The sequence below is a fragment of the Centroberyx affinis genome, unplaced genomic scaffold (assembly GCF_046629955.1).
Source record: "Centroberyx affinis isolate AG114_WGS23_722 - 3 ecotype Tasmania unplaced genomic scaffold, CSIRO-AGI_Caff_v1 ptg004902l_1, whole genome shotgun sequence".
Taxonomy (NCBI): Eukaryota; Metazoa; Chordata; class Actinopteri; order Beryciformes; family Berycidae; genus Centroberyx; species Centroberyx affinis.
This window is the reverse complement of record NW_027282404.1, coordinates 322,714-347,170: the sequence shown is the minus strand read 5'-3', so window position 1 is coordinate 347,170 and position 24,457 is coordinate 322,714. Positions and strand designations below refer to the sequence as shown.

Below are 24,457 nucleotides of genomic sequence, written 5' to 3'. Positions count from 1 at the left end.
CTTAAGTAAAAGTAGCAATACCACAGTGTAAAAATACTTTGTTACAAGTAAAAGTCCTGCATTCAAAATCTTACTTAAGTCAAAGTACAAAAGTATTAGCATCAAAATATACTTAAAGTAGCAAAAGTAAAAGTAGTCATTATGCAGAATGGCCCATTTCAGAATCATATATATCATGTTATTGGACTATAATTATTGATGCATTAATGTGTTCATTAATGTGTGCAGCTGGTAAAGGTGGAGCTAATTTTAATTACTTTATATACTGCTGGGTAGCTTAACCAATAAAAAATATATCATAATTTATTAGTTGATTTATAATTTGTATTAATAATCTAAATCTGCAAAGTAACTAGTAACTAAAGCTGCCAAATAAATGTAGTGGAGTAAAAAGTACAATATTTCCCTCTGAAATGTAGTGGAGTAGAAGTATAAAGTAGCATGAAATGGAAATACTGAAGTACAAGTACCTCAAAATTGTACTTAAGTGCAGTACTTTACTTTATTAAGAATATTGTTATTTTTAAACATTAATATACAAAAAAGTAGGGATATGAAAGGGTTCAAGCATGGTCTTTTTTTCAATACAAATTTTATTAGTTTCAGAGAACAGTGGGTATACAGAACAACATCAGTAGGGTTAGACAAGTCTCTTCCTCTACCCACCCATCCACAACCTCCCACAAAGAAAAAAAAAATCAACATCAAGGCGACCATCACAAAGACAACTACCCGCCCTCAACAACTCATAGCCAGACAGAAATACCAGACACTCCATATCACTTGTGCAATTATAGACAGTTTCTCATATAGGGCAAGGTCTGGTCTTAAAACAAGCAGTGACAAGAAATAGCCAAGAAAATAGGTAAGCAACATGGCATGAGGCAAGGAGTAAGATGAACATCTTGGATAACTGGGATAACTTGAGTTCAGCATATACTATGAAAAATAAAGTTGAAAGCATTATGAGTATCATGAAACCCAATAGATAGGCTATTGTGTTTTTGCTTATTCGTCCTCCTCCATACCCTCTTTGCCAAGGTTCCCAGGGGCAACCGAAACTAATCTGTTGTGTACTGAGGACGTACCACCACTTGGTAAGAGAACCGGTTTGAGTGGCATGGATAGACTTGTCCTGCACTGTTGTTGGTTGGAACAAATGCCAGGTTGTTACCATCTAAAGCTTTGAATTCCTCAACATCAAACACGTACCCCCCTTCACATAAAACGACGAGTCTGTTGTTGTAGAGAATGCGTTCCTCCAACTCTCCGGGTAAATCACTCTTTCTTTCCTGGATCCCCAAACTGACAGCAGGCAGTGAAGGGCAAGTGACGCTGTTGTTTGAGCAATCTTCATCACTGACATATACTGTTGTGTTCCAGAGTATGCTGTGCAAGGCAAAATAGGCACTGTTATGCACAGGGGTTTGGAAATCAGACCTCAGGCTGTTATGGCGTTGGCCGCTGAGAGTATAGAATCCAAAGTCTTTGTAATCAGCGATGTCCTGTGAGCTGAAGTTAGAGCTCCATGGACCGCCAGTGTAAATCCTAGATGTGTACGCATTCTCTTCTCCTGCCAGGTCATCGAGCAGCATCCCAAAGGGCAGGGCATTGAACTGAAAACCCTGCAACTTGCTGGCCTGGTATTGGGAGTCATTAAGTCTGTATAAGTCTTCAGCTGGTATCATAGGGAAACGGATGAGCTCCAAAAGTGTTTTGGAAATAGATTTGTTCCCTTGGGCTGCCTCCCAGCTCTCCAGCCCCTTAAGGACGTAGGTCTCACTGGGCACCACCAGGTCTGAGCGAGACAGGAGAGCTTTGACCAGGCTCAGGGGAAGACTGGTCCAGGTTGGGGAGCGGATCAGCGCTTCGCAGTTCCAAGCCAAGTAGCGAAGACAGGTTTCCTGCAGTGCCTCATCACCTGTCTGGACTGCATACTCATAGAAAGAGTTTTGACTCTGGAAAGTGGGGTCTTCTGGGAGAAACCAGATGAAAAGTTTTGCTGCCTCATCCTGAAGTTGTTTCAGACCCCAGTCAGATGCCATCTTGAGAATGCAATGGGCAGAGGATAGTGTGATGTTGATCTGTCGTGTGTACAGGTATCTGGAATTGAATTTTTATTAGTACACATATACAAAATTTGTTGAATTTGTTTTTGTAATTTTGAAATATTAGACATATGATGTAATTTACTAAATTCAGCCAGGCTCATCAACACCCTGCATGGTTTGTGTCTCATTACAATAAAATCAAATGAATTATGATAGCTTTCCCTGATTGCGCTGGTGATAAATCGGTGACAATTAATAAAGTTGTTTTTACCTGATAAAGCTGGTGACATGTTGACTGCAGTTAGGAGTGACCTCAATGCTGAGTTCACTTAAGTTTGCCTGTGAGGTTCTGAGGAAAGGGTCCAGAGAGAGGATGAGCCTGTGAGCGCATATTGTCTCCACAGTGCTGTTGTCCACCACCACAGCAATGTCCAAGTCACAGTCCTGTTTACTGTCAAACAGCTCCCCCAGTTGATGCAAGAGGCTTGTGTTGTGGTCCAAAACATAGTTATGGCTGACATCTGGTGTAGTTGGTTCTGGCCCTGAGACAGATCAATATGAGAATAATGAGTGACATGGTGGCAGGGTGCTGGGAAGAGAAATTGCCCTGTGACTAAAAGGTCAAAGATCTGATCCCTGTGTTTTTTTAATCTTTATTTCTATAGGGAAAGTTGACTGAGTATGCATACACTTTTTTTTTTCACACTCACAAACAGTTACACACATTTGACATGGGAGCTTCCCAGTACAACTACAGTCTTCTACTGTTTGCCACTGAGCAGCTCCATTAGCCCAACTGGTGCCTTGCTCAAGGACACTTCTGCAGTAGTTGTTGATGGAGGGAAAGAACAATTTTTCAATGAATTTCCCTGCCCAGATTTTCCCCTGGCAGCCTGGGGTTTGAACCGGCAACCTTCTGCCTTCTGGTGACAAGCCTGCTTCTCTAAGCTCTATAGGCTACCACTGACAGATTTTATACCAGCTTTGGGCAAAACACTAAATCTTTATCTGCTCTACAGCCATTAAAAAAGATTAGAGGCCATCCCATAACCAAAAAGTTGTGTGTTAGATCCCCGCAACAGACAACATGTAAATTAACAGCCATGTGCCCTGACAAATAGCACTTATTATCCATCCATCCTTTTTCAAGCGACTCATCCTACAGGGTTGCAGTGGAAACAGGGCCAGCAGTGCACCCGGGCCTCTCTTTGCCCGACAACTTTGACCTGCACCTCCTGGGGGGATCCCAAGGCCTTCCCAGAGCATCTGAGGAATATAATCCCTCCAGTGTGTCCTGGGACTGTCCCGAGACCTCCTCCAAGTTAGACTGGTACCTGGTACACCTCCAACAGGAGATGACCTGGGAGCTTCTACACGAAGCTCATGACTATAGGTGAGGGTTAGGAAGAAGACTGACTGGTAAATAGAGAACTTCACATTATAACTCAGGGTGCATTACTGCACCCATCTGCCGGTCAATCTCACAGTTCCTCTTACCCTCACTCTTGAATAAGACCCTGAAATACATGAATTGCTCCACTTGGGGCAGTTACTCTCCCCCACCTGGATAAGATGTTTTAAATTATGCAGCAGATTTACTCACTTTTTTCAGCCAGTGAACACTGAGTCTTTACAGACTTCAGTTTAAGTATATGATAATTGTCTTAATTCTGGTGTACTATGGAGTGAGTTGGAATTTTTCTCAAACATACAAAAAAGAAAGATGCCTAGCCCTGTCTAGTGTGTGACATCCATCCACTGTCTGTTTCTGTTTGTGTTTTATGTATTACAACAGAGAACATTGTTAGTTATTTTTAGTTTATTGTTGATCTTTGTCATGCAATTCTAAAAGGCCTAGAGGTCAGACTTCAAACTAGATTATTTTAAGTGGAAAAAACTTTACATATAAAAGTAAGGAAATTATGTGGAAGAGGTTATTTATTATTATTATTATTATTATTATTATTATTATTATTTAACTTGTGTTAAGTCTTACCTTTTTCACATCTAACACCAGCATCCTCAGAAGGAGAGCAGTTATTGTCCCCCCACTTATTGAAGCTGCACTGAGACAGGCGTGTCTCTGTCCCATCACAGCCTAAATCATCCATCCAAATTTTGCCGCTTCCTAAGACCAGACATCAATCACAGAATACAAATAAATAGTCACAAATTTATAGTAATATTATAGTAATGTATTGTAACAGCAAATATTGCTATAAATTACAGCACTCAGTACAAATGTAGTCACAAGATGCTGTTTTGAGTTCCTCTGAGTTCCTCAACAAAGCTTAGTGGTTTGCTTCTGAAAGCAGGCATGTTAGACATCATTGGTAGTGTGACACATTCATGATATAATGGGCTTGTTTCTTATGCTTAATTCTGCCTTATTTCCAAAGGGTCACAGTCAAGCAGAGCTGCATTACCTGGGCCAAATGTTGCTGATGCCAGGGCTTCTACTGCACCAGGAAACCCGAGCTGGCGACACACCACTTGGGCTTCATTAAGGTCCCAGCTATCGTCGCACACGGTCCCCCAAACTCCATCATGGTAAATCTCCACACGGCCCTCAGAAGGATCCTGACCATCAACCAGCCTAATGTCACCTTCATTATACCCTGAAGAGACACACCAGAAATCAATTAAACATGATATAAATGAACCAATTCACTCCACATTCAGTCATTGTCACCCAATAGCATTTTTATTGATAGAAGAGAACATAGCGGAGGGAAACCATTTAGGAGAGATAGTTCCTGTTTTCTACTTTTAATTTTAAACACTCATTTTAGTTTAAACCAAGAATAGAAATGCAAAATGCTGCTGTGTTGTCTTAAAAGCGTGATATGTTGTTGAATCTGTTCACCAACTTGTTAAATGTAGGTTTTCAGGCTATTTTCTTGGCCTTATTCAAATGAATGTTAAGTAAAAATCAGAACGCTACAAACTCATCCTAGCTGTATCCGATATTGGTGAGTAGTTTATATTCTGGAATACTGCTTTAAGTGGAGGTAAAATTACTGATGTAAAATCTACAAGTAATTTAAAACGTATTAAAGGTCGTTGTTACAAAAGAGAACATTGTTAGTTAGTTTTATCTTTTTCATGCAATTCTAAAAGGCCTAGAGGTCAGACTTAAAACTAGATTATTATAAGTGGAAAAAACTTAAATGGAAATTATGTGGAAGAGGTTATTTATTCTGAGGTTAATCTCAGAATTCTGCAAATAAAGTCAGAATTCTGACTTTAAACTCAGAATTCTGACTTAACTAATTAACTTGGGGGGAAAAACATGAATGACTCAGAAATTCAATACATTTTTCACGTGGCCCTAATCCTCTTCCATACAGATTACTCTTCCCTTCTTGAGCTCCTGACTGTTCACTGTGAATGGCTCCACAGTTTGTCAATTTACAACTGGCCAGTTTCTGATCCAATGCTTACTGAAAGCCTACAAAATCTGTGTTCTGTAATGGATGTGATATAAAATGTAGCAGCACATAATCAATCAAATCATACGTATGTCAAAGTACAAATTACTCAAAAATGTACATTTAAACAACAAAGCTACTCCATAATATTAATGAGAGAAATTATAATTGTCTACTTCTACCCTTGATTGCCTCATATTGAGAATTTTGTTCATTCACATTAAAAATATATGTCTTAACACATTTGTTTTTATAATTTGTAAATCACCTCTGTTTCATGGTTGGAATGAAGAAACAAAGAATAACGTTGGCTGGGAAGGTTTTGGGAAACAATCAAATTGCTCTCACATTCATTGTGCCTGAAAATTGTCATGTAATTATATTTAAATGTTTTGAATTGAAAAAAGCTGTGCTCATACATGAGGGACAGTGATACAATGCCACCGAGGGACTACAGCTTCGCAAGATATAAACGTACTCACCAGCAGATAAGTTGACAGTCAGCAAAAGCACGCAGAATGATAAGAAAATCGTCTTCATTTCGATTGCAATACACTGGGAAGCAAAAGTAAAACAAGGAATGAAAGGGGAATACCACTTAATTTCTGTATTCAAAAATATTTTCTCATGCCCTAGCTGGGACAATTAGTGACTCTTCACTACTGGACAGACATAAGGGAGCTGAGTTTGTCCAGCCTCCTAATTTTATATCACTTTGATTTACAGCTTTTGTTTTTTAAGATCAAAAAGGTCTCAGGTAGTTAGATGTGAGCGAAAAGTGAGAGAAAAACGGGGGGAAATCTAAGATTTACCCAACTGACAAAGATGTTAATGCTAGCTGTGGCAGTGTCGGTTGACTTTCAAGGGACATAGGAACATAGGTATATTTTCTGATATAGTTACATAAACACACACATAAACACACACACACTATCAATAGGCATATCATTGAGCATCTATAGTTTTTCCAAAATAATCCATGACAAAAATGATGAAAAACCACCCTCCCTTTGCCCCCATACCTTTCTCTACACAAAGGATTTACAATACATTTTCACAGCAAAAGGAAGAGGTATAATAATAATAAATAAATTGATTTACTTTGATTATGCATGATCAAAAATAACTTTGTTGTGTTATTATATTTCCCTTGTTCAAAAGAAGAGTAACTTACCAGAACCGATAATGCAGTCAGAGTTGGAAAAATGTGTCTGCAGGGCGCAACTGCACACATTATTTTCCCGGAATCCCCACCCCCACCAAGGTTTGATTCACAGAATAATAGAATACCTGATGCCAAAGGTTTAATGTGTCACCACCATGCGTGCAATGTATGACGAGACAAATAGAATTCAATATTGTTATAATGCTAACCACTTAAAGCGGGCTGTTTGTGTTGTTGTTTCTGTTGGAAGAATCAATAAATATTGGGGGAGGTGGAGGTACTAGAATTATACTTGGATTATACTTATTTCCAAAATACAATAAAGCTTTTGCACACCTGAATTCCAAAGAGAGGTGTGTATAGGAGAGGACTGAAATTCAGCAATTGAAAAGAAAAAGCTCACACACACTGTCCACTACACATGAAATTAAATAGATTTTATTAGGAACAATGTTTCTGTACAAAGACCTTCCTCAAGTCAGCAAATAAATGACAGAGATCGTCTTATATGTAGGATGGATCCACTTTGACCAACCAGATTGCACCCAGAATTACCTCCATTATCATAAGCATTATGAATATCAGTTTATACACAAACAAAACACACATAATGCACAGCTACAGTATATAGGCTATACAGGGTAATTCAATCCAAAAAATACCAAAACAAAAAACCTGTGGTATCAGAGATAGAAGATGCACTAGAAGATGCACTGAAGGCATCATATGAAGTAAATACCAATTTAAACAATGCCAGAAGTTTACACATAATAGATACATACATCATATAAAGTGTAAAATGTAAATAGCAAAGCTATACAAGGTGATTTCTTCAATGGATAAAAATGCTACTAAACCATTCCTTTACATTGCACCCTGTTACCAGAGGGTCTGAACAGCATCTTCTGTTTCTAAGTTCTGATACCACGTTTTTTTTGTTTTGGTAGTTTTTTGATTGAATCACCCTGTATAGCCTATATATATGTAAACACTGACATGATGTGCATTGTGTGCACATTTCTTTTATGTAAATTTGTATTCATGATGCTTATGATAATGAAGGTCATTTTGGGCGCAAGCTAGTCCTTGTGGATCCATCCAACCTACTGTATTGCTGTAGGATGGTCTCTCCCATTTCTTTGAAGATTAACTGAGGAAGGTCATTGTACCGAAACGCTGTTCCAAATAAAATCTATTCAACTGCAAGTGTAGTGGACAGTGTGCGGGAACTTATTTTAAAAATAAAATAAAACATTAATTGCAAAAGAGAAGGAGAGGGGAAACCATACATGGTTTTAGAACATAAAAAAGACAGACTGCAAAGCCTGTTCTCAGTTGTTCTCAGTTGTTCTCATAGTTTGTTTGCAGGAATTCCAGCACAGCTGGTGGCAGTGGGCCTCAAGATACTGCTGCAACTCATTTGCAACAAGTAAATATAAATGATTGCAGCGACATCTTGAGGCCATTCAGGCTACAATACAGGCTACAGGTTACAATGCTGGCTTGATATTGCTTCCCTTTAGGAAAAAAAAAATGGTGACCACTTCCTCATTGTTGTTTGAGCCAGTCACATTGCTGCTTATGTAGTCACAGAGTAATAAGTGAGAGAGAAACACATACTGTGCATGTGCATGTCTTCTTAGTCAACAACCATGGTTCATTGAAGGGTTTGATTAATTTAATACTACATAATTCTGGTAATCTGTCACTGATAGAGTCTCCCAAGATTAATTTCAGTGTGGAACGCAGATGACTAAAAATGAAGTCTCAGTGGAAATGTGGGTGCACACTTTTTGTGTTATTTTCTGACTGAAATAACATGAAAAGACAAAAGATATCCATTTTAGGCTTGGAATATGAGAGTTTTCCTTTAACCTGGGATTGCAGGCCACAAGGGTCTCATCTGACATTCATCCTTTAATTAGGGTCCAACAACAAGAATCATATTTTGCAGGGCTTTTTGAAGAATATACAGTATATTTTTAAACAATCGTAGACAAAAAAAAGTAGGGATATGAAAGCCTTCAAGCATGGTCTTTTTTCAACACAAATTGTATTAGTTTCTGAGAATAAAGGGTATACAGAACAAAATCAACAAGGTTACAATGGCAGACAAGACCCTTCCTCTACCCACCCATCCACAACGTCAAATCCAAAACAAGAAGACGACCATCACAAAGACAACTACCAGCCCTCAACAATTCATAGTCGGAAAGCAATACCTGACACCATATCACTTGTGAAGTTATAGACAGGTTCTCATATAGGGTAAGTCTGGTCTTATAAACAAGCAATAGAGTGACAAGAAATAGTCAAAACAATATTGAAGCAGTATGGGATGAGATATGGCAAGGATTAAGATGAATAACTTGAATAATTTGGATAACTTGAGATCAGCATGCTATAAAATATATAAAGACAAGAGTATCATGAAACCCAATAGATATCGTGCTTTTGCTCATCCTCCTGCATACCCTCTTCCCCAGAGGAAACCGACACTAATCTGTTGTGTAAACAGTAGGGATGGAACAATATATCGAAATTCAGTATATCGCAATAGAAAAATGTGGCAATACGTATCGTGGAGCAGAAAAATGAATCGCGATATTTGATTCTGCTGTTGGAATCACAAAATGAGCTGGCTGGTCCATCACAATTTCGCAAACTCCATTGAAACTATATTATTTGCACTTTGTAATGACATTTTTAAATTCTTGTTTACATTCTAGCAAGCCAGTGCCATTGGTAGAAAAATTTTGTGTCTCAGAAATAAACATAATTCTGCACAGCCATTCTATGTTGTCATTAAACTTTTTTATTACATCGTATCGTGGTTTTATCAATTCATGAACTCCGCATTGCGTATCGAATCGCATCGTGAGATAAGCATATCGTCCCATCCCTAGTACTGAGGACGTACCACCACTTGGTAGGAGAAATGGTTTGACTGGCATGGATAGACTTGTCCTGCACTGCTATTGGTTGGAACAAATATCAGGTTGTCACCAACAAAAGCTTTGAATTCCTCAACATGGAACACATACCTCTCATCACACATTACAACGAGTCTGTTGTTGTAGAGAATGCGTTTCTCCAACTCTCCGGGTAAATCGCTCTTCCTTTCCTGGATTCCCAAGCTGACAGCAGGCAGTGAAGGGCAAGTGACCCCACCTTTTGAGCAATCTTCATCACTGATATAAACCTTTGTGTTCCAGAGAATGCTGTGCAAGGCAAAATAGGCACTGTAGTGCACAGGGGTTTCAAACTTGGCCTTCAGGCTGTTATGGCGTTGGCCGACAAGAGTGTAGAATCCAGAATCTTTGTAATCAGCGATGTCATATGAGCTGTGTGTAAAGCTCCATGGACCGCCAGTGTAAATCCTAGATGTGTACGCATTCTCTTCTCCTGCCAGGTCATTGAGCAGCATCCCAAAGGGCAGGGCATTGAACTGAAAACCCTGGAACTTATTGGCCTGGTATTGTGAGCCATTAAGCCTGTATAAGTCTTCAGCTGGTATCATAGGGAAACGGATGAGCTCCAAAAGTGTTTTGGAAATAGATTTGTTCCCTTGGGCTGCCTCCCAGCTCTCCAGCCCCTTAAGGACGTAGGTCTCACTGGGCACCACCAGGTCTGAGCGAGACAGGAGAGCTTTGACCAGGCTCAGGGAAAGACTGGTCCAGGTCGGGGAGCCGATCAGCGCCTCGCAGTTCCAAGCCAAGTAGCGAAGACAGGTTTCCTGCAGTGCCTCATCACCTGTCTGGACTGCATACTCATAGAAAGAGTTTTGACTCTGGAAAGTGGGGTCTTCTGGGAGAAACCAGATGAAAAGTTTTGCTGCCTCATCCTGAAGTTGTTTCAGACCCCAGTCAGATGCCATCTTGTGAATGCACTGCGCAGAGGATCGTGTGATGTCGATCTGTCGTGTGTAGAGGTATCTGGAATTGAAACATTAGATAGGTTCAGCTATCACTAACTCCACATATACAAAGATTTGTTGAAATTTTCTGTAATTTTTAAATATTAGACACATGATGTAATTTATTAAATTTAGCCAGCAACACCTTACATTGCTTTTCTCATTACAGTATTAAAATACAATAAACAATGAATTATCAGGTGTTATAGCTTTTCCTGACAAAGCTGGTGTCAAATGGGTGGTAATCCAAAGTCACAAGGTTGTTTTTACCTGACAAAGCCGGTGACATGTTGACTGCAGTTAGGAGTGACCTCAATGCTGAGTTCACTTAAGTTCGCCTGTGAGGTTCTGAGGAAAGGGTCCAGAGAGAGGATGAGACTGTGAGCGCATATTGTCTCCACAGTGCTGTTGTCCACCACCACAGCAATGTCCAAGTCACAGTCACGGTTACTGTCAAACAGCTCCCCCAGTTGATGCAAGAGGCTTGTGTTGTGGTCCAAAGCATAGTTATGGCTGACAGCTGGTGTAGTTGGCTCTGGCACAGATGTAGTTGGTGCTGACACAGATGTAGTTGGCCCTGAGACAGATCAATATGGGAATAGTGAGTGACATGGTGGCAGGGTGCAGGGAAGAGAAATTGCCCTGTGATTAAAAGGTCACAGATCTGACATCTGTTTTATATTTTTCCCATGGCGCTGCCGAGGGCATCACAAGGCAAATTCAGGTCAGTCAGTCAGTCAGTCAGTCAGGTAATGCTTTGTGAGATGTCGCTTCGTGAGATGGCCTCTAGAGGGCTTCTTTGACTAAGAGATGGCCTCTCACCTATGGGCTACTGTATGAGCAGTCCCATACACTGATAATGCCATTCTCACACTGAGCCACACTCTTCGCTGTCAATTTACAGACATCCACATCTTCTGCTGTCCTGCAAACCTTAAAGGATAACGCTGGTGTTTTTTATTGCATTTCTTACCGTCAACAAATCCTATGAAAATAACAAAATCAGCAATGAATTTGTTTTGCTGACAAGTCTCGTCCATGTAGCCGGTGCCCAATAAAGCCATGCCTCAGTAGCCATAGAACTCTATTGTATTAAAAAAAACGAGTAAAAACACATCACAGAGCCATGCCGTTGCTCTGGGCAGTATATTTCATCATTACAATGCAACGGGCCAGCCGACTTTTTCTTCAAACAACTTAATAAGCTGACCGTAAAATTTCTGAAAAGTAGTTCCATAGCACCGAAAATAGTCCCTGTCGTTATGAAGAATTTGTTCCCATTTGAATTTCATTTGGTAATAACTACAATAACCTTATTTTTCATGGTAACAGTTAAAATTGAAACTAAGGTCATGGTAACAGTTAAAATTGAAACTAAAAGGTTTTTAGCTTACAATTGGAGCCAGTGACTTCCGGTTTGAAGGCTAAAGATGGGACGTGGGAAGTCAGAAAGTAATGGGAGTAGAGCAAACGCATTGTTGAATTTGTTATTTTCATAGGATTTGTTGACAGTGTCATGACCGGCTCGAAGGCCATGACAAATGACGGGAGAGATACGAAAAAGTTGAAATAATATAAATCATTTATTAATCCAACTAACATAAATGAACTAAAACTACCAAAAATGTTATGGGGTGTGATAATCAGTAAAGTCAGTAGTATAAGTGTGTGCATGCGTGGAAAGAGTAGTGTGGTGCTGTTGTGGAGTGAGGAAAACAAATAATGATGAGGAGCGCGGAGAAAGTCGTCCGGGAGCACGTCCGTCTCCCAGGAGTCTTTCACGAGGCACTGACGGTGGCATGCTGTTATATAAGCCACTGGGAAACACCGACAACCCGACTCCGTCCACTAGGCGCCTGCAAGACAATTATAATACAAAGACAGACGGACCTAGCAGCCAATCAGGAGTAGGGGCGTCACAAGGGTAAGAAATGCATTAAAAAACACCAGCGTTATCCTTTAACGGTAGGTCACGTTGTCACCTGTGGTATGTGACCAATTAAGCAAAGAATTGACTTTAAAATATTACTGCTTGCCTACAAATCACTAAATGGCCTAGGACCAGCATACATTTCTGACCTGCTTGCTTGCTTACTTGCTCACTATGCCGCATACAACTAGAACCAACTTCCAAATGATTTTAGACATGCTCCAACTGTAACCACTTTTAAAACTAGGCTTAAATCTTTGATGTTCTCCGTCGCCTATAATTAAACTCTTAGCACTTTTAACTCCGAATGTAAATATGTGTGCGCGGTTCATGTATGTATTTACTTGTATCGACAGAACTTCGATTGTTATACTGTAATACTCTTACTGATTTTATAATGTTGCCCTTACTTTCAGTGTTCAGAAACTTCCATCTCTGTTTTTATTTCTCTCTTTTAATCATGTAAAGCACTTTGAGTTGCCCTGTGTACTATGTGCTATATAAATAAACTTGACCTTGACCTTGACCTTGACGTTGGTGGAATAGATAATTTAACCGATGAACGCATTGTGCTAGCCGAGCATTGCTCCCACACACACCGAGCCCCACTCTCTGCCGTTAATATACATACATCCACGTCTTCTGTTGCCCTATAAATTTTAACGTTAGGTCACGTTATTACCTGTAGTATCTAAGCGATGTTAGTGGAATTATTTAACCAATAACCGTGTCGTAATGCTTCATTCATTGAATTGAACACGTGTCGTGGGTCTGTATAGGATCTGTGCTAGTTTAATCTTTATTAAAGTAAAATGCACATGAGAGTAAAACACAGTTCATCTGTCTCATGATCTCTATGCCATATGTAATGTACACAATAAATTGTAGCTACTATGGGTCTTATGAGGAAAGACACAAGGAACTGCCAGTATTGTTAATGAATATGTAAAGAATCCATTTCCAAAACACTACCTCTTTTTGAGGATCTAGACTGTAAGAGTGTAATCATTTTGCCAACCTACTGAAGTTATCTACCTTCCTTAGAAAGTACTTTAAAGTACCAAGCACTAGTTTTTGAAGTTGATGGTATGGGCATGTTGCCCTAAACTTGTGTTAAGTCTTACCAGTTTCACATCTAACACCAGCATCCTCGGAAGAAGAGCAGTCAGTGCGCCCCCACCCCCTGAAGCTGCACTGAGACAGGCGTGTCTCTGTCCCCATTTTTCTCAAACATACAAAAAAGAAAGATGCCTAGCCCTGTCTAGCGTGTGACATCCATCCACTGTCTGTTTCTGTTTGTGTTTTATATATTAAAATCATTTCACCAATCACTAGTGTTTAAAGTTGATGGTATGGGCATGTTGCCCTAAACTTGTGTTAAGTCTTACCTTTTTCACATCTAACACCAGCATCCTCGGGAGGAGAGCAGTTATTGTCCCCCCAGTCATTGAAGCTGCACTGAGACAGGCGTGTCTCTGTCCCATCACAGCCTAAATCATCCATCCAAATTTTGCCGTTTCCTAAAACCAGACATCAATCACAGAATACAAATGAATAGTCACAAATTTATAGTAATATTATAGTAATGTATTGTAACAGCAAATATTGCTATAAATTACAGCACTCAGTATAAATGTAGTCACAAGATGCTGTTTTGAGTTCTTCTGAGTTCCTCAACAACGCTTAGTGGTTTGCTTCTGAAAGCAGGCATGTTAGACATCATTGGTAGTGTGACACATTCATGATATAATGTTTCTTATGCTTAATTCTGCCTTATTTCCAAAGGGTCACAGTCAAGCAGAGCTGCATTACCTGGGCCAAATGGTGCTGATGCCAGGGCTTCTACTGCACCAGGAAACCCGAGCTGGCGACACACCACTTGGGCTTCATTAAGGTCCCAGCTATCGTCGCACACGGTCCCCCAAACTCCATCATGGTAAATCTCCACACGGCCCTCAGAAGGAACCTGACCATTAACCAGCCTAATGTCACCTTCCTTATTCCCTGACACCAGAAATAAATTAAACATGGTATAAATGAACAAATTCACTCCACATTCAGTCATTGTCACCCAATAGCATTTTTATTGATAGAAGAGAACATAGTGGAGGGAAACACTTTAGGAGAGATAGTTCCTGTTTTCTACTTTTAATTTTAAAAACTCATTTTAGTTTAAACCAAGAATAGAAATGCAAAATGCTGCTGTGTTGTCTTAAAAGCGTGATATGTTGTTGAATCTGTTCACCAACTTGTTAAATGTAGGTTTTCAGGCTATTTTCTTGGCCTCATTCAAATGAATGTTAAGTAAAAATCAGAACGCTACAAACTCATCCTAGCTGTATCCGATATTGGTGAGTAGTTTATATTCTGGAATACTGCTTTAAGTGGAGGTAAAATTACTGATGTAAAATCTACAAGTAATTTAAAACATGAACAAAGGTTGTTGTTACAACAGAGAACATTGTTAGTTATTTTTAGTTTATTGTTGATCTTTTTCATGCAATTCTAAAAGGCCTAGAGGTCAGACTTCAAACTAGATTATTATAAGTGGAAAAAACTTTACATATAAAAGTAAGGAAATTATGTGGAAGAGGTTATTTATTATTATTATTATTATTATTATTATTATTTAACTTGTGTTAAGTCTTACCAGTTTTACATCTAACACCAGCATCCTCAGAAGGAGAGCAGTTATTGATCCCCCACCCCCTGAAGCTGCACTGAGACAGGCGTGTCTCTGTCCCATCACAGCTTAAATCATCCATCCAAATTTTGCCGTTTCCTAAGACCAGACATCAATCACAGAATACAAATGAATAGTCACAAATTTATAGTAATAGTATAGTAATTTATAGTAACAGCAAATATTTCTCTAAATTACAGCACAAACACAAGATGCTGTTTTGAGTTCCTCTGAGTTCCTCAACAAAGCTTAGTGGGTTGCTTCTGAAAGCAGGCATGTTAGACATTGGTATACGACACATACATGATTTAATGTGCTTGTGCTCATGCTTATTTCTGCCTTTATTTACCTTGGCCAAATGCTGCTGATCCCAGGGCTTCTACTGCACCAGGAAACCTGAGCTGGCGACACACCACTTGGGCTTCATTAAGGTCCCAGCTATCGCCGCACACGGTCCCCCAAACTCCATTATGGTAAATCTCCACACGGCCCTCAGAAGGATCCTGACCATCAACCAGCCTAATGTCACCTTCCTTATACCCTGAAGAGACACAAAAAAATCAACCAACCGTGATGGAAATTAACAAATTCAGTCACTCCATATCCAGTCATTTTCACTCAGATATACTGACAACCCCTTGGCTAAATAAAAACTGTTTTAAGGTAAGTGTCACGTCTGTATTAAGCTGCGAGTAGCATCACTCACAATTGTTAAATATAACCAATTTCCCAAGCCTTAAATAGTTCATTATGTCTCTTGCTAGCATTATCTCATTGAGCTAATACTGCTTCATATTGAGAATTTTGATAATTCTCATAAGAAAATAATTTATAAAAACATTTGATTGTATGACATCACTGTTTCAGTCTTGCTGACTCGAGCTATGTATTACCTCCAGCGGTAGGAAAAGCACCAAAATAACCTAGAAGTATTGTTACTTTGCTGAAATTTTACTTAGTAGAGGTAAAACCACTGATGTACAAATCTACTTGAGTAAAAATAAAAAATTGCTCATTTAAAATGTACTTTATAATGTACTGTAGTTACCAAGTTACTTTTTACAAAAGAAAACATTGTTAGATGTGACCATTTTCATAAGGACATAGTCCAAACTAGATTATTTTAATGGAAAAAAACTTTACAAAAAAACAGTAAAGCTACATTACTCTTCCCTCTCTGCATACCTGACTGTTGGCTGGAATTGCTCCACAGTTGGCCAATTTACTGGCCAGTTTCTGAAGCAATCCTTATGGAGGAGAGCCAACAAAATGTATACTCTGTAATGGATGTGATATAAACTGTAGCAAAGTACATTTTATGATTTTAAAATTGGTTCTTTCCTTCCACCCTTGATTGCCCCATGTTTGAGAATTCTGTTCATTCACATAAAAAGATATGTTTTAAAACGTGTTTTTATAATTTGTAAATCACCTCTGTTTCATGGGTGGTTGTGCAAGAAATTGGGTTATGAAGAAACAAAGAATAATGTTGGCTGGGAGGTTTTTGGGAAACAATCTAATTGCTCTCATGTTCATTGTGCCTTAAAAATTGTCATGTCATTACATTTGAATGGGTTAGGGTTAGTGCTATGCTTAAGGGACAGTGACACAATGCCACTGAAGGACTACAGCTTCACAAGATAAAAGTACTCACCAGCAGATAAGTTGAAAACCAGCAAAAGGATGCAGAATAATAAGAAAATCTCCTTCATTTTGGTTGCAATACACTGGAAAACAAAAGTAAAACAAGAAATGAAAGGGAAATACCACAAAATTTCTGTATCAAAAATATTTTCTCATGCCATAGTTGGTAAAATTCAGTCAAGTTGTGACTCTTCACTGCTGTACAGACATAAGAGAGCTGAGTTTGTCCAGCCTCCTAATTTGATATCACTTTGATTTACAGCTTGATCAAAAAGGTCTCTGGTAGCCAGATGTGAGCGCTCACACACACACACACACACACACACACACACACACACACACACACACATTATCAATAGGCATATCAATGAGAATCAGTAGTTTAAAAATGCATAATGAGAAAACATACTCGCTTTGCCCCCACATACACATTTCTCTACACAAAGTAATTTTCACAGCAGAAGGAAGAGTAAATGTGATAATAAACGGATTTAATTTGATTATGCATGATTAACAATAACTTGCTATGATATTTCCCTTGTTCAAAAGTAGAATAAACTTACCAGAAATTGATAATGCAGTCAGAGGTGGAGAAATGTATCTAAAGTGCAAAACTGCAAAAATCTTGTGCAATTATATTCCCTGAATCCCCACCCCCAGTGAGATTTGGTTCCAAGAAAAATCGAATGTCCATTGCCAAGTGATGTCCCAACTGTCCTTGTCCTGTTTTTTTACTGTGGTTATCACTATGCCTGCGGTGTTTACGTATGATGACAAAAAAACAATTCAAGCATAATTACAATTACAATTACAATTTCCCATTTGGCAGACACTTTTATCCAAAGCGACGTACACATGAGATTTTATTACAACACAAGCAAGGTTCTAGTCAGGAGAGAGCAACGAGAGTAAGTGCCATAAAGCTAAGTTCTGGTCCAACAGGACATAGGTGCTACGAGGCAGTGCTACAAGGCAGTGCAGAGGCAGATAAAGAGTTTTGTTTTGTTTTTTTTGTTACACAGTCCATCAGGTGACAAGGTGTTCACTAAAGAGCTGGGTCCTTAGCCTTTTCTTAAAGATTGAGAGGGACTCTGCAGATCTAATGGAGTTTGGTAACTCGTTCCACCACCGAGGAACCACAGAAGAGAAGAGTCTGGATAGAGACTTAGGGCCTTGTTGTGGTGGCATAATATATGGTAAAATATTTAATATTGTTACGCTATCAAGTTGCAGTGGCCTTGTTTCTGTGGGAGGAATCAATGCATACTGGGTAAAGTGGAGATACTAGAATTATGCTTGGAGTATACTTGTTTCAGAAATAAAATAAAACAATTGTAAGAGAGAGGGAGAGGGGCGGCCATTAATGGTTTTAAAACAAAGCCAGACCTAAAGGCTGACGGTTTATGCACAGGACCATATGGGAATTTCATTGTTAGGTTTAGAAGTGCCTTCTTACAGCAATCAACAAATGAACACAGTACCCATGTGGTTCAGAAGTTAGGCTTGTTTTTCCCACAGCACAGCCGAGGGCATCACACAGCAAATTCAAGTCAGGCAGTCAGTCAGGTAATGCTTTGTGAGATGTTGCTTTGTGAGATGGTCTCTAGAGGGTGTCTCTGACTAAGAGATGGCCTCGCCTATGGGCTAAATGCCACAGTCAGTCCCATACTGATAATGTCATAGTGGATCTCACACAGAGCCACACGCTTCGCCGTCAATTTACAGACATTTATATCTTCTTCTGTCCTGCAAACCTTAACAGTAGGTCACATTATTACCTGTGGTATGTGACGTTGGTGGAATAGGTAATTTAACCGATAAATGTGACGTGTTAGCCGAGCATTACTCCCGGCTCTCAGGCTTTAGCCGGGAATATTTCAGGCTATATAAAAGGGGTCATTGGGCTGGAACGTAGGCCTACTGTTACACCGTTCCCTGAGTGAATTTGTACCTGTTTTAGGAGCTTAAACTACTGGCTTGGTTCGTTTTATGACCAAAGTTTTCCGGCTGGGCGGTGCTTGGACGTTCAGGTGCTTAAAAATGGAAAACGCCACTCAACTGGGATGCCGACATTAAACAAACACACAATCGAATGACAGGTTGTGTTGTTAAAATGTTGAGAAAGAAGAAACTAGACATTCTTTCCTATTTTCAACCCAATGTGAGTGATAAAACAATGTGTTCAAGTGAATTTAACATGTTTCTATGATGTAGCACCATTATGAGCGAACCTATGCTACTTTATTTCTGCCTCTCCCACCATGTCGACATTCCAGGATCTGTACTTGTTAGTTATTGTATTAGGTTGATGTTGCAATCAATAGGTCATAGTTTGTTTGGAGGACTATAAGTGACAATGACATTAAGTGAGAGAGAATAGTACACTGTGTGTATACTGTGTGTCTTACATGTGCATGTCTGTCAACAACCATGGTTCGATGAAGGGTTTCATTTAATACTTAATATGTACTTCTGTTGGGGTAACACTGTTGTGACTTTTCTCCTCGAGTGGTGTGGTGAGAGTGTGCCCTGAAACTTTTCATGCTGTTTGCTGTGTTTGTGCTCTGTTCACAAACACAAACACTCGTTTTCTACCAGGAAGCAACATGGAAACATGAGAAAGTCATGCTAATAAGTTGGTATTTATTCAATATGTATTCAAACATAAGTTGCTATCAACCTTCATGCAACTAAATCTTGAAAGCACTGTATTATTTTCATTAATCATTAAGCAGTCATTAGTCAAGTCATTAGTACAAAACTGTAGCCCATCCTGGACAATGAAAATCCCATTCAATATGCAAAATTCCCATTTAATATCACAAAAAATATTGCAAAAGCAGCAGAACGTGTGAACAGCTTGGGTTGATCAGTTGATGAAATTGAAAAAAAAATGAATTTAAAACTTTGTAATTTCAATAACTATGGAAGAATTAGAACTGCAGAGCTATAAAATATCAAACCCAAAGAACATCTTTCATTAGTCCTGAGATTCCTCATACGTCTCTTGTTCCTCCTCAGTGAACTTGAGCCCTGAGATGTATTTGGGACGGACCACCATGCGATAGGCGTACCGGTCTGAGTGGCATGGGTAAGATTGGCCTGCACTGCTGTTGATAGATATTAGGGCCATATCCTGGTTGTTGAGAGGTTTGAAGTCCTGGATGTGGAAGACATACTCCCCGTCACACATTAGTACAATCTTGTTCTGGTAAAGAATGCTTTTTTGAAACTCTGAAGGCAAATCCGTGTTGCTGTTCTCTGCTGATAGCCTTGCCACAGGGCAGGTAACACCATAGTTTGAGCATTCGTGGTTTCTGATGTACAAACTGGTGGACCAGCTCATGACTCTGAAGAGGATAAAGTAGGCACTGGTGTGCACAGGTGTACGGAAAGAGGCACTGATACTTCCCCCACTATTTATATAGTCATTCACTTGCTGGGCGCTGAAGGTGAAGCTCCATGGATTGCCGGTGTAGATCCTGGGTGTGTACGGTTTCCATTGAGTTATGACCTCTCCAAAAAGCTGAGTAATAGGCAGAGAATGGAACTGAAAACCCTGCAACTTGGCAGCCTGGTAGCGCAGACCTTTGAGTCTGTACAAATCTTCGGCCGAGATCATAGGGAACCGGATGTGTCTCAAAAGATCAAACTGGTCTTCAGAGATAGATGCGTTTTCCTGGGCTGCCTCCCAGCTCTCCAGCCCTTTAAGGACGTAGGTCTCACTGGGCACCACCAGGTCTGAGCGAGACAGGAGAGCTTTGACCAGGCTCAGGGGAAGACTGGTCCAGGTTGGGGAGCGGATCAGCGCCTCACAGTTCCAAGCCAAGTAGCGAAGACAGGTTTCCTGCAGCGCTTTGTCACCTGTGCCAAGTGAGTATTTACACAGAGAGATCTGGGTCTGGAAGGTGGAGTCTTCAGGGAGAAGCCAGATGAAAAGTTTTCCTGCCTCTTTCTGAAGATGTTTCAGACCCCAGTCAGATGCCATCTTATGAATGCACTGGGCAGAGGATACACTGATGTTGATCTGCCGAGTGTACAGATACCTGGAAGACACAGACGGTTATCCATTTTCTAAACTCTAGAAAGGAATCATACAATCAGCTACAACAAAAGTTTTTAAAGGCATACTGAGTAGGATTTTTCCGGTTGTGGCTTGTAAACATACCTTTCAAAGTTGCCAGAAAGGTACAAAACAAAAGTACAGTGAGGCAAAACGCCAAGCAAACAAGGCTTGTTCCAAAACGAGTGTGAGTCTGGGGTTGGCTTTCATCCGTTGGCGAGTATTGAAGGAGAAGATGGGGTGACGCAGAGGCAGAGTGGACCTGTTTTCTGTTGGACAGGTATGTGCCAGTTAACTTAGCTAGCTAGCTAGGTAGGTATCAGCTTTTCTACAACAATGAAGCTACTAGCTCTGACCTCAACTCCAATTACTCTGTATTAGAGTTCGGGATTGCTACCGTAACCAGCGTGGCTTTTAGATATAAAATGATTCAGCAGTGGTTTTGGTTACAGGCGGACACCCACTGCCAAAAGGTTGGCGCCCAGAAACGAACATTCAGAAGTAAGAAAATCCAGGCAGGGTCTCTGCAGACACAAACACTGTCACAGACTACCAATTGGCCATAACATAAGTAATGATTAAGTAAGATCATATTTGGATGAATTCAATGGGGAAAATCTTGCTCATTATGCCTTTAAAACACAATGCTCCTTTCACCTGACAAAGCTGATGGCATGTTGATGGCAGGTAGAGCTGACATCAAGGCTGAGTCTGCTGAAGTTTGCAAGGGCGATATTCGGGAAAGAGGCTTCTGGGTCCAGAGAGAGGATGAGTCTGTGAGCGCAGACAGTCTCCACAGTCTTGTTGTCCACCACCACAGCAATGTCCAAGTCACAGTCGCGTCCACTATCAAACAGCTTCCCCATGTGTGCAGAAAGTGTTGTGCTGTCATTCACAGTGTATTCACGGCTGATATTCTGGACTGAGCCTGGAACAGATGGATAAAAGCATTGGTGAAACACTGTTTTTATACAGATTAATTTTCACAGTGGAGCAGTATGTTACTGTATGTATAACCAGAATTTTTTTTTTTTTTTTGTTACACTGGATCTATCCGAGAGGAAATTTGTATTTTGGGCAATGTGCAGGATTAGCCACATAGAGCAGCACGCAGGGAGCTGGTGGGGGTTCAGTATCTTGCTCCAGGACACCGCAGCAGGGCGGACACTCAGAGTCCCAGGGGATCAAACCTGGGACCATCAGGCTACAGGATGGTTGCTCTAACCACTGAGCCACCAATTTTGACACACAGAGATATAGCTATAACTATACACATTTGACATATGAGATATGCTATGAACAGACAAAAGTTTCGCTCTCATCATATATGCAACGATCGACCTTACCTTTCTCACACACCACACCAGCGTCTTCACTGTGTTGGCAGTCTGACACTCCCCAGCCCTTGAAGCCACAGTGGGAGAGGGCTTTCTCTGAGCCGTCACAGTTTAAATCATCCATCCAGATTGGACCAGAGCCTGGGCCAGAGAGCACAGTTAAATCAGACCTGCACTTATCAATTGTACAGTTTTTGCACTTTGTAGTCCATGCTTTTCTTGATTATGCCCTTTATGTGTTGTGCACCTCAATGAATTGCCCAGAAGTGAATTGTCCCAAGGAAACGAATACAAATGTATTGTATTGTATCATAACACAAAAATCTGGCATTTAACAAAAAAAAAAAAAAGTAGGCCTACCTTGACCATACACTCCTCCAGCAACAGCTGCTTTAGCACCGTCAAATTTGAGATGGCGGCACACCACCTGGGCTTCGGCAATGTCCCAGCCGTCATCACACACAGTTCCCCATTGTCCATTGCGGTAGACCTCCACTCGGCCCTCATTAGATGACGGGCCATTAACCAGCCTCATGTCGCCATTCTGATACCCTGCAGAGCAGCAAAACACAACTCAAGTTGAATATTAACCTCAGCGTCACACAAAGATAACAGCAAATCAGTCGCACAGCACATAATCTTGTCTGGAATAGTTTCTGGTGTCATAAATATCTCCACAGTTATCCATGCTTTCTTTATTGTATTTATATATACACACACTAACATTTAGCCAGGTAGTTCCATTGGCATTTAAAAAATCAAGAGGGACCTGGCCATGAAAGCAACATGACAAACATGAAAGCTGCAGACAAATAACATAAAACAGTGTACATGAGCAACTACAACAAAATCATATGTAAGGTAAGTACAAAGTCAGGATCACATTATTACGCAGAAGGAGGCAGTTCAAAAGCAGAGCAGCATGTTCTAAGTTCAAACCTATATAGACACTGGCTAAACATTGACAGCAAATAAATAAAACAGCCTGTATACATAAGGTAAAATGAAGATAAAATGACAGAGTGAATCACAAAACATTCATTACTGACACAAGCAACGTTCACTACAATCAGCACTCAGTATCATGATTCTCTATCGCTGAGTCATCGATAACATTATCATGATGACATTCATGCAGAACTTGAACCACCTGTCAGTGACCCCACAAATATTTGAAAAAAGCATTTCAAGCTAATCTTTGATTTACAAAGAAGGACAACTGATCCCTGCCAACTGTATAAGGTACAGCTATACAACCTGGCTGTGATTCACCTGCTGTGCACCTCATCCTCATTTTGATTCGAATTGTGATCGGTGGAGGTAATAACCACGTTTTGCCTTGGACTGAGAAAAATTTGAATGGGGTGATGAGGCTTTTAAAGATAATTTGCAAAGCCACTGGAGGGTTTCCAGCTGTCAGATGCTAAACTGCATGAAAGGCTCACCCACCAACAGAGAAGTTGACCAGGAGGAGGACACAGGAAATGAAGAAACACTCTCTTGACATCTTTTTGGTTTGGCAGAGGATGATCGGGCTGAAAAATGGAGGGGGGGATAGTGGATGTTTACTGTCATTCAAGTGGTCATTTTGAGGAGAATACAAATATACACATGAACATGTATCCACTTGCACAGACAGACACACTCACACACAAATTTGACCAAACTTTATGTATAGTACCACACATCAGTAAAAAAAAAACAGATGACTACCGTTTTTGAAAGTGCAAACTTAACACACATGAACACAAACAGGCATGAGACACAGGCACACACATACAAACAGTCACACACAAAGTTGACTAAACTTTATAGTTCCAGTGATGCAGAACATGACAGTAAAACAGATAAATAGTTTTGTAGGAAATTAGAAGGATTTACAAGGATTTACCCATTACAAGGATTACTGTCTAGTAGACACGCACACACATGCACACACGCACTCACTACAAAGAGCACAGACTTAGTAAAATAAAGGCTGACAGTTTATAACATGTCTAAGATAAAAAACAGCCCTTCCGAAAAAGAACTAGTGGTCCTATAACACATTTTACGACAAAACGTAGGACTATAGCCTACCACAAAAAATCCTAAAGACGTTTAAAAAAAAAAAAATCTTACCAAATTTTGGATAATTTAACCAGAAACGCTGCTGTCAGACTGTCTGTCTACGCCCGTGGGAAAGAGTTTCAATGGACATTCTAATAGTTTCGTTTCGGCAGAAATGGTCAACCAAA

The 24,457-nt window shown here is 40.0% G+C and overlaps 1 protein-coding gene across 1 annotated transcript; it reads right to left on the bottom strand.

The window, feature by feature from the left end:
• Positions 1–1,061: 1,061 nt before the first annotated feature.
• LOC139666274 (scavenger receptor cysteine-rich domain-containing protein DMBT1-like) lies at positions 1,062–24,433 on the bottom strand. The gene is made up of 16 exons (XM_071545448.1): positions 24,342–24,433; positions 23,670–23,755; positions 22,581–22,772; positions 22,230–22,361; positions 21,541–21,811; positions 19,823–20,866; positions 18,490–18,566; positions 15,526–15,717; positions 14,306–14,497; positions 13,882–14,013; positions 10,834–11,098; positions 9,819–10,582; positions 4,478–4,669; positions 4,048–4,179; positions 2,323–2,593; positions 1,062–2,103 (listed from the first exon to the last, which is right to left on the bottom strand). Exons 2-16 carry the CDS (start codon positions 23,725–23,727, stop codon positions 1,062–1,064), a joined length of 4,956 nt encoding a protein of 1,651 aa, XP_071401549.1. The 5' UTR covers positions 23,728–23,755; positions 24,342–24,433.
• Between the last annotated feature and the right edge of the window lie 24 nt (positions 24,434–24,457).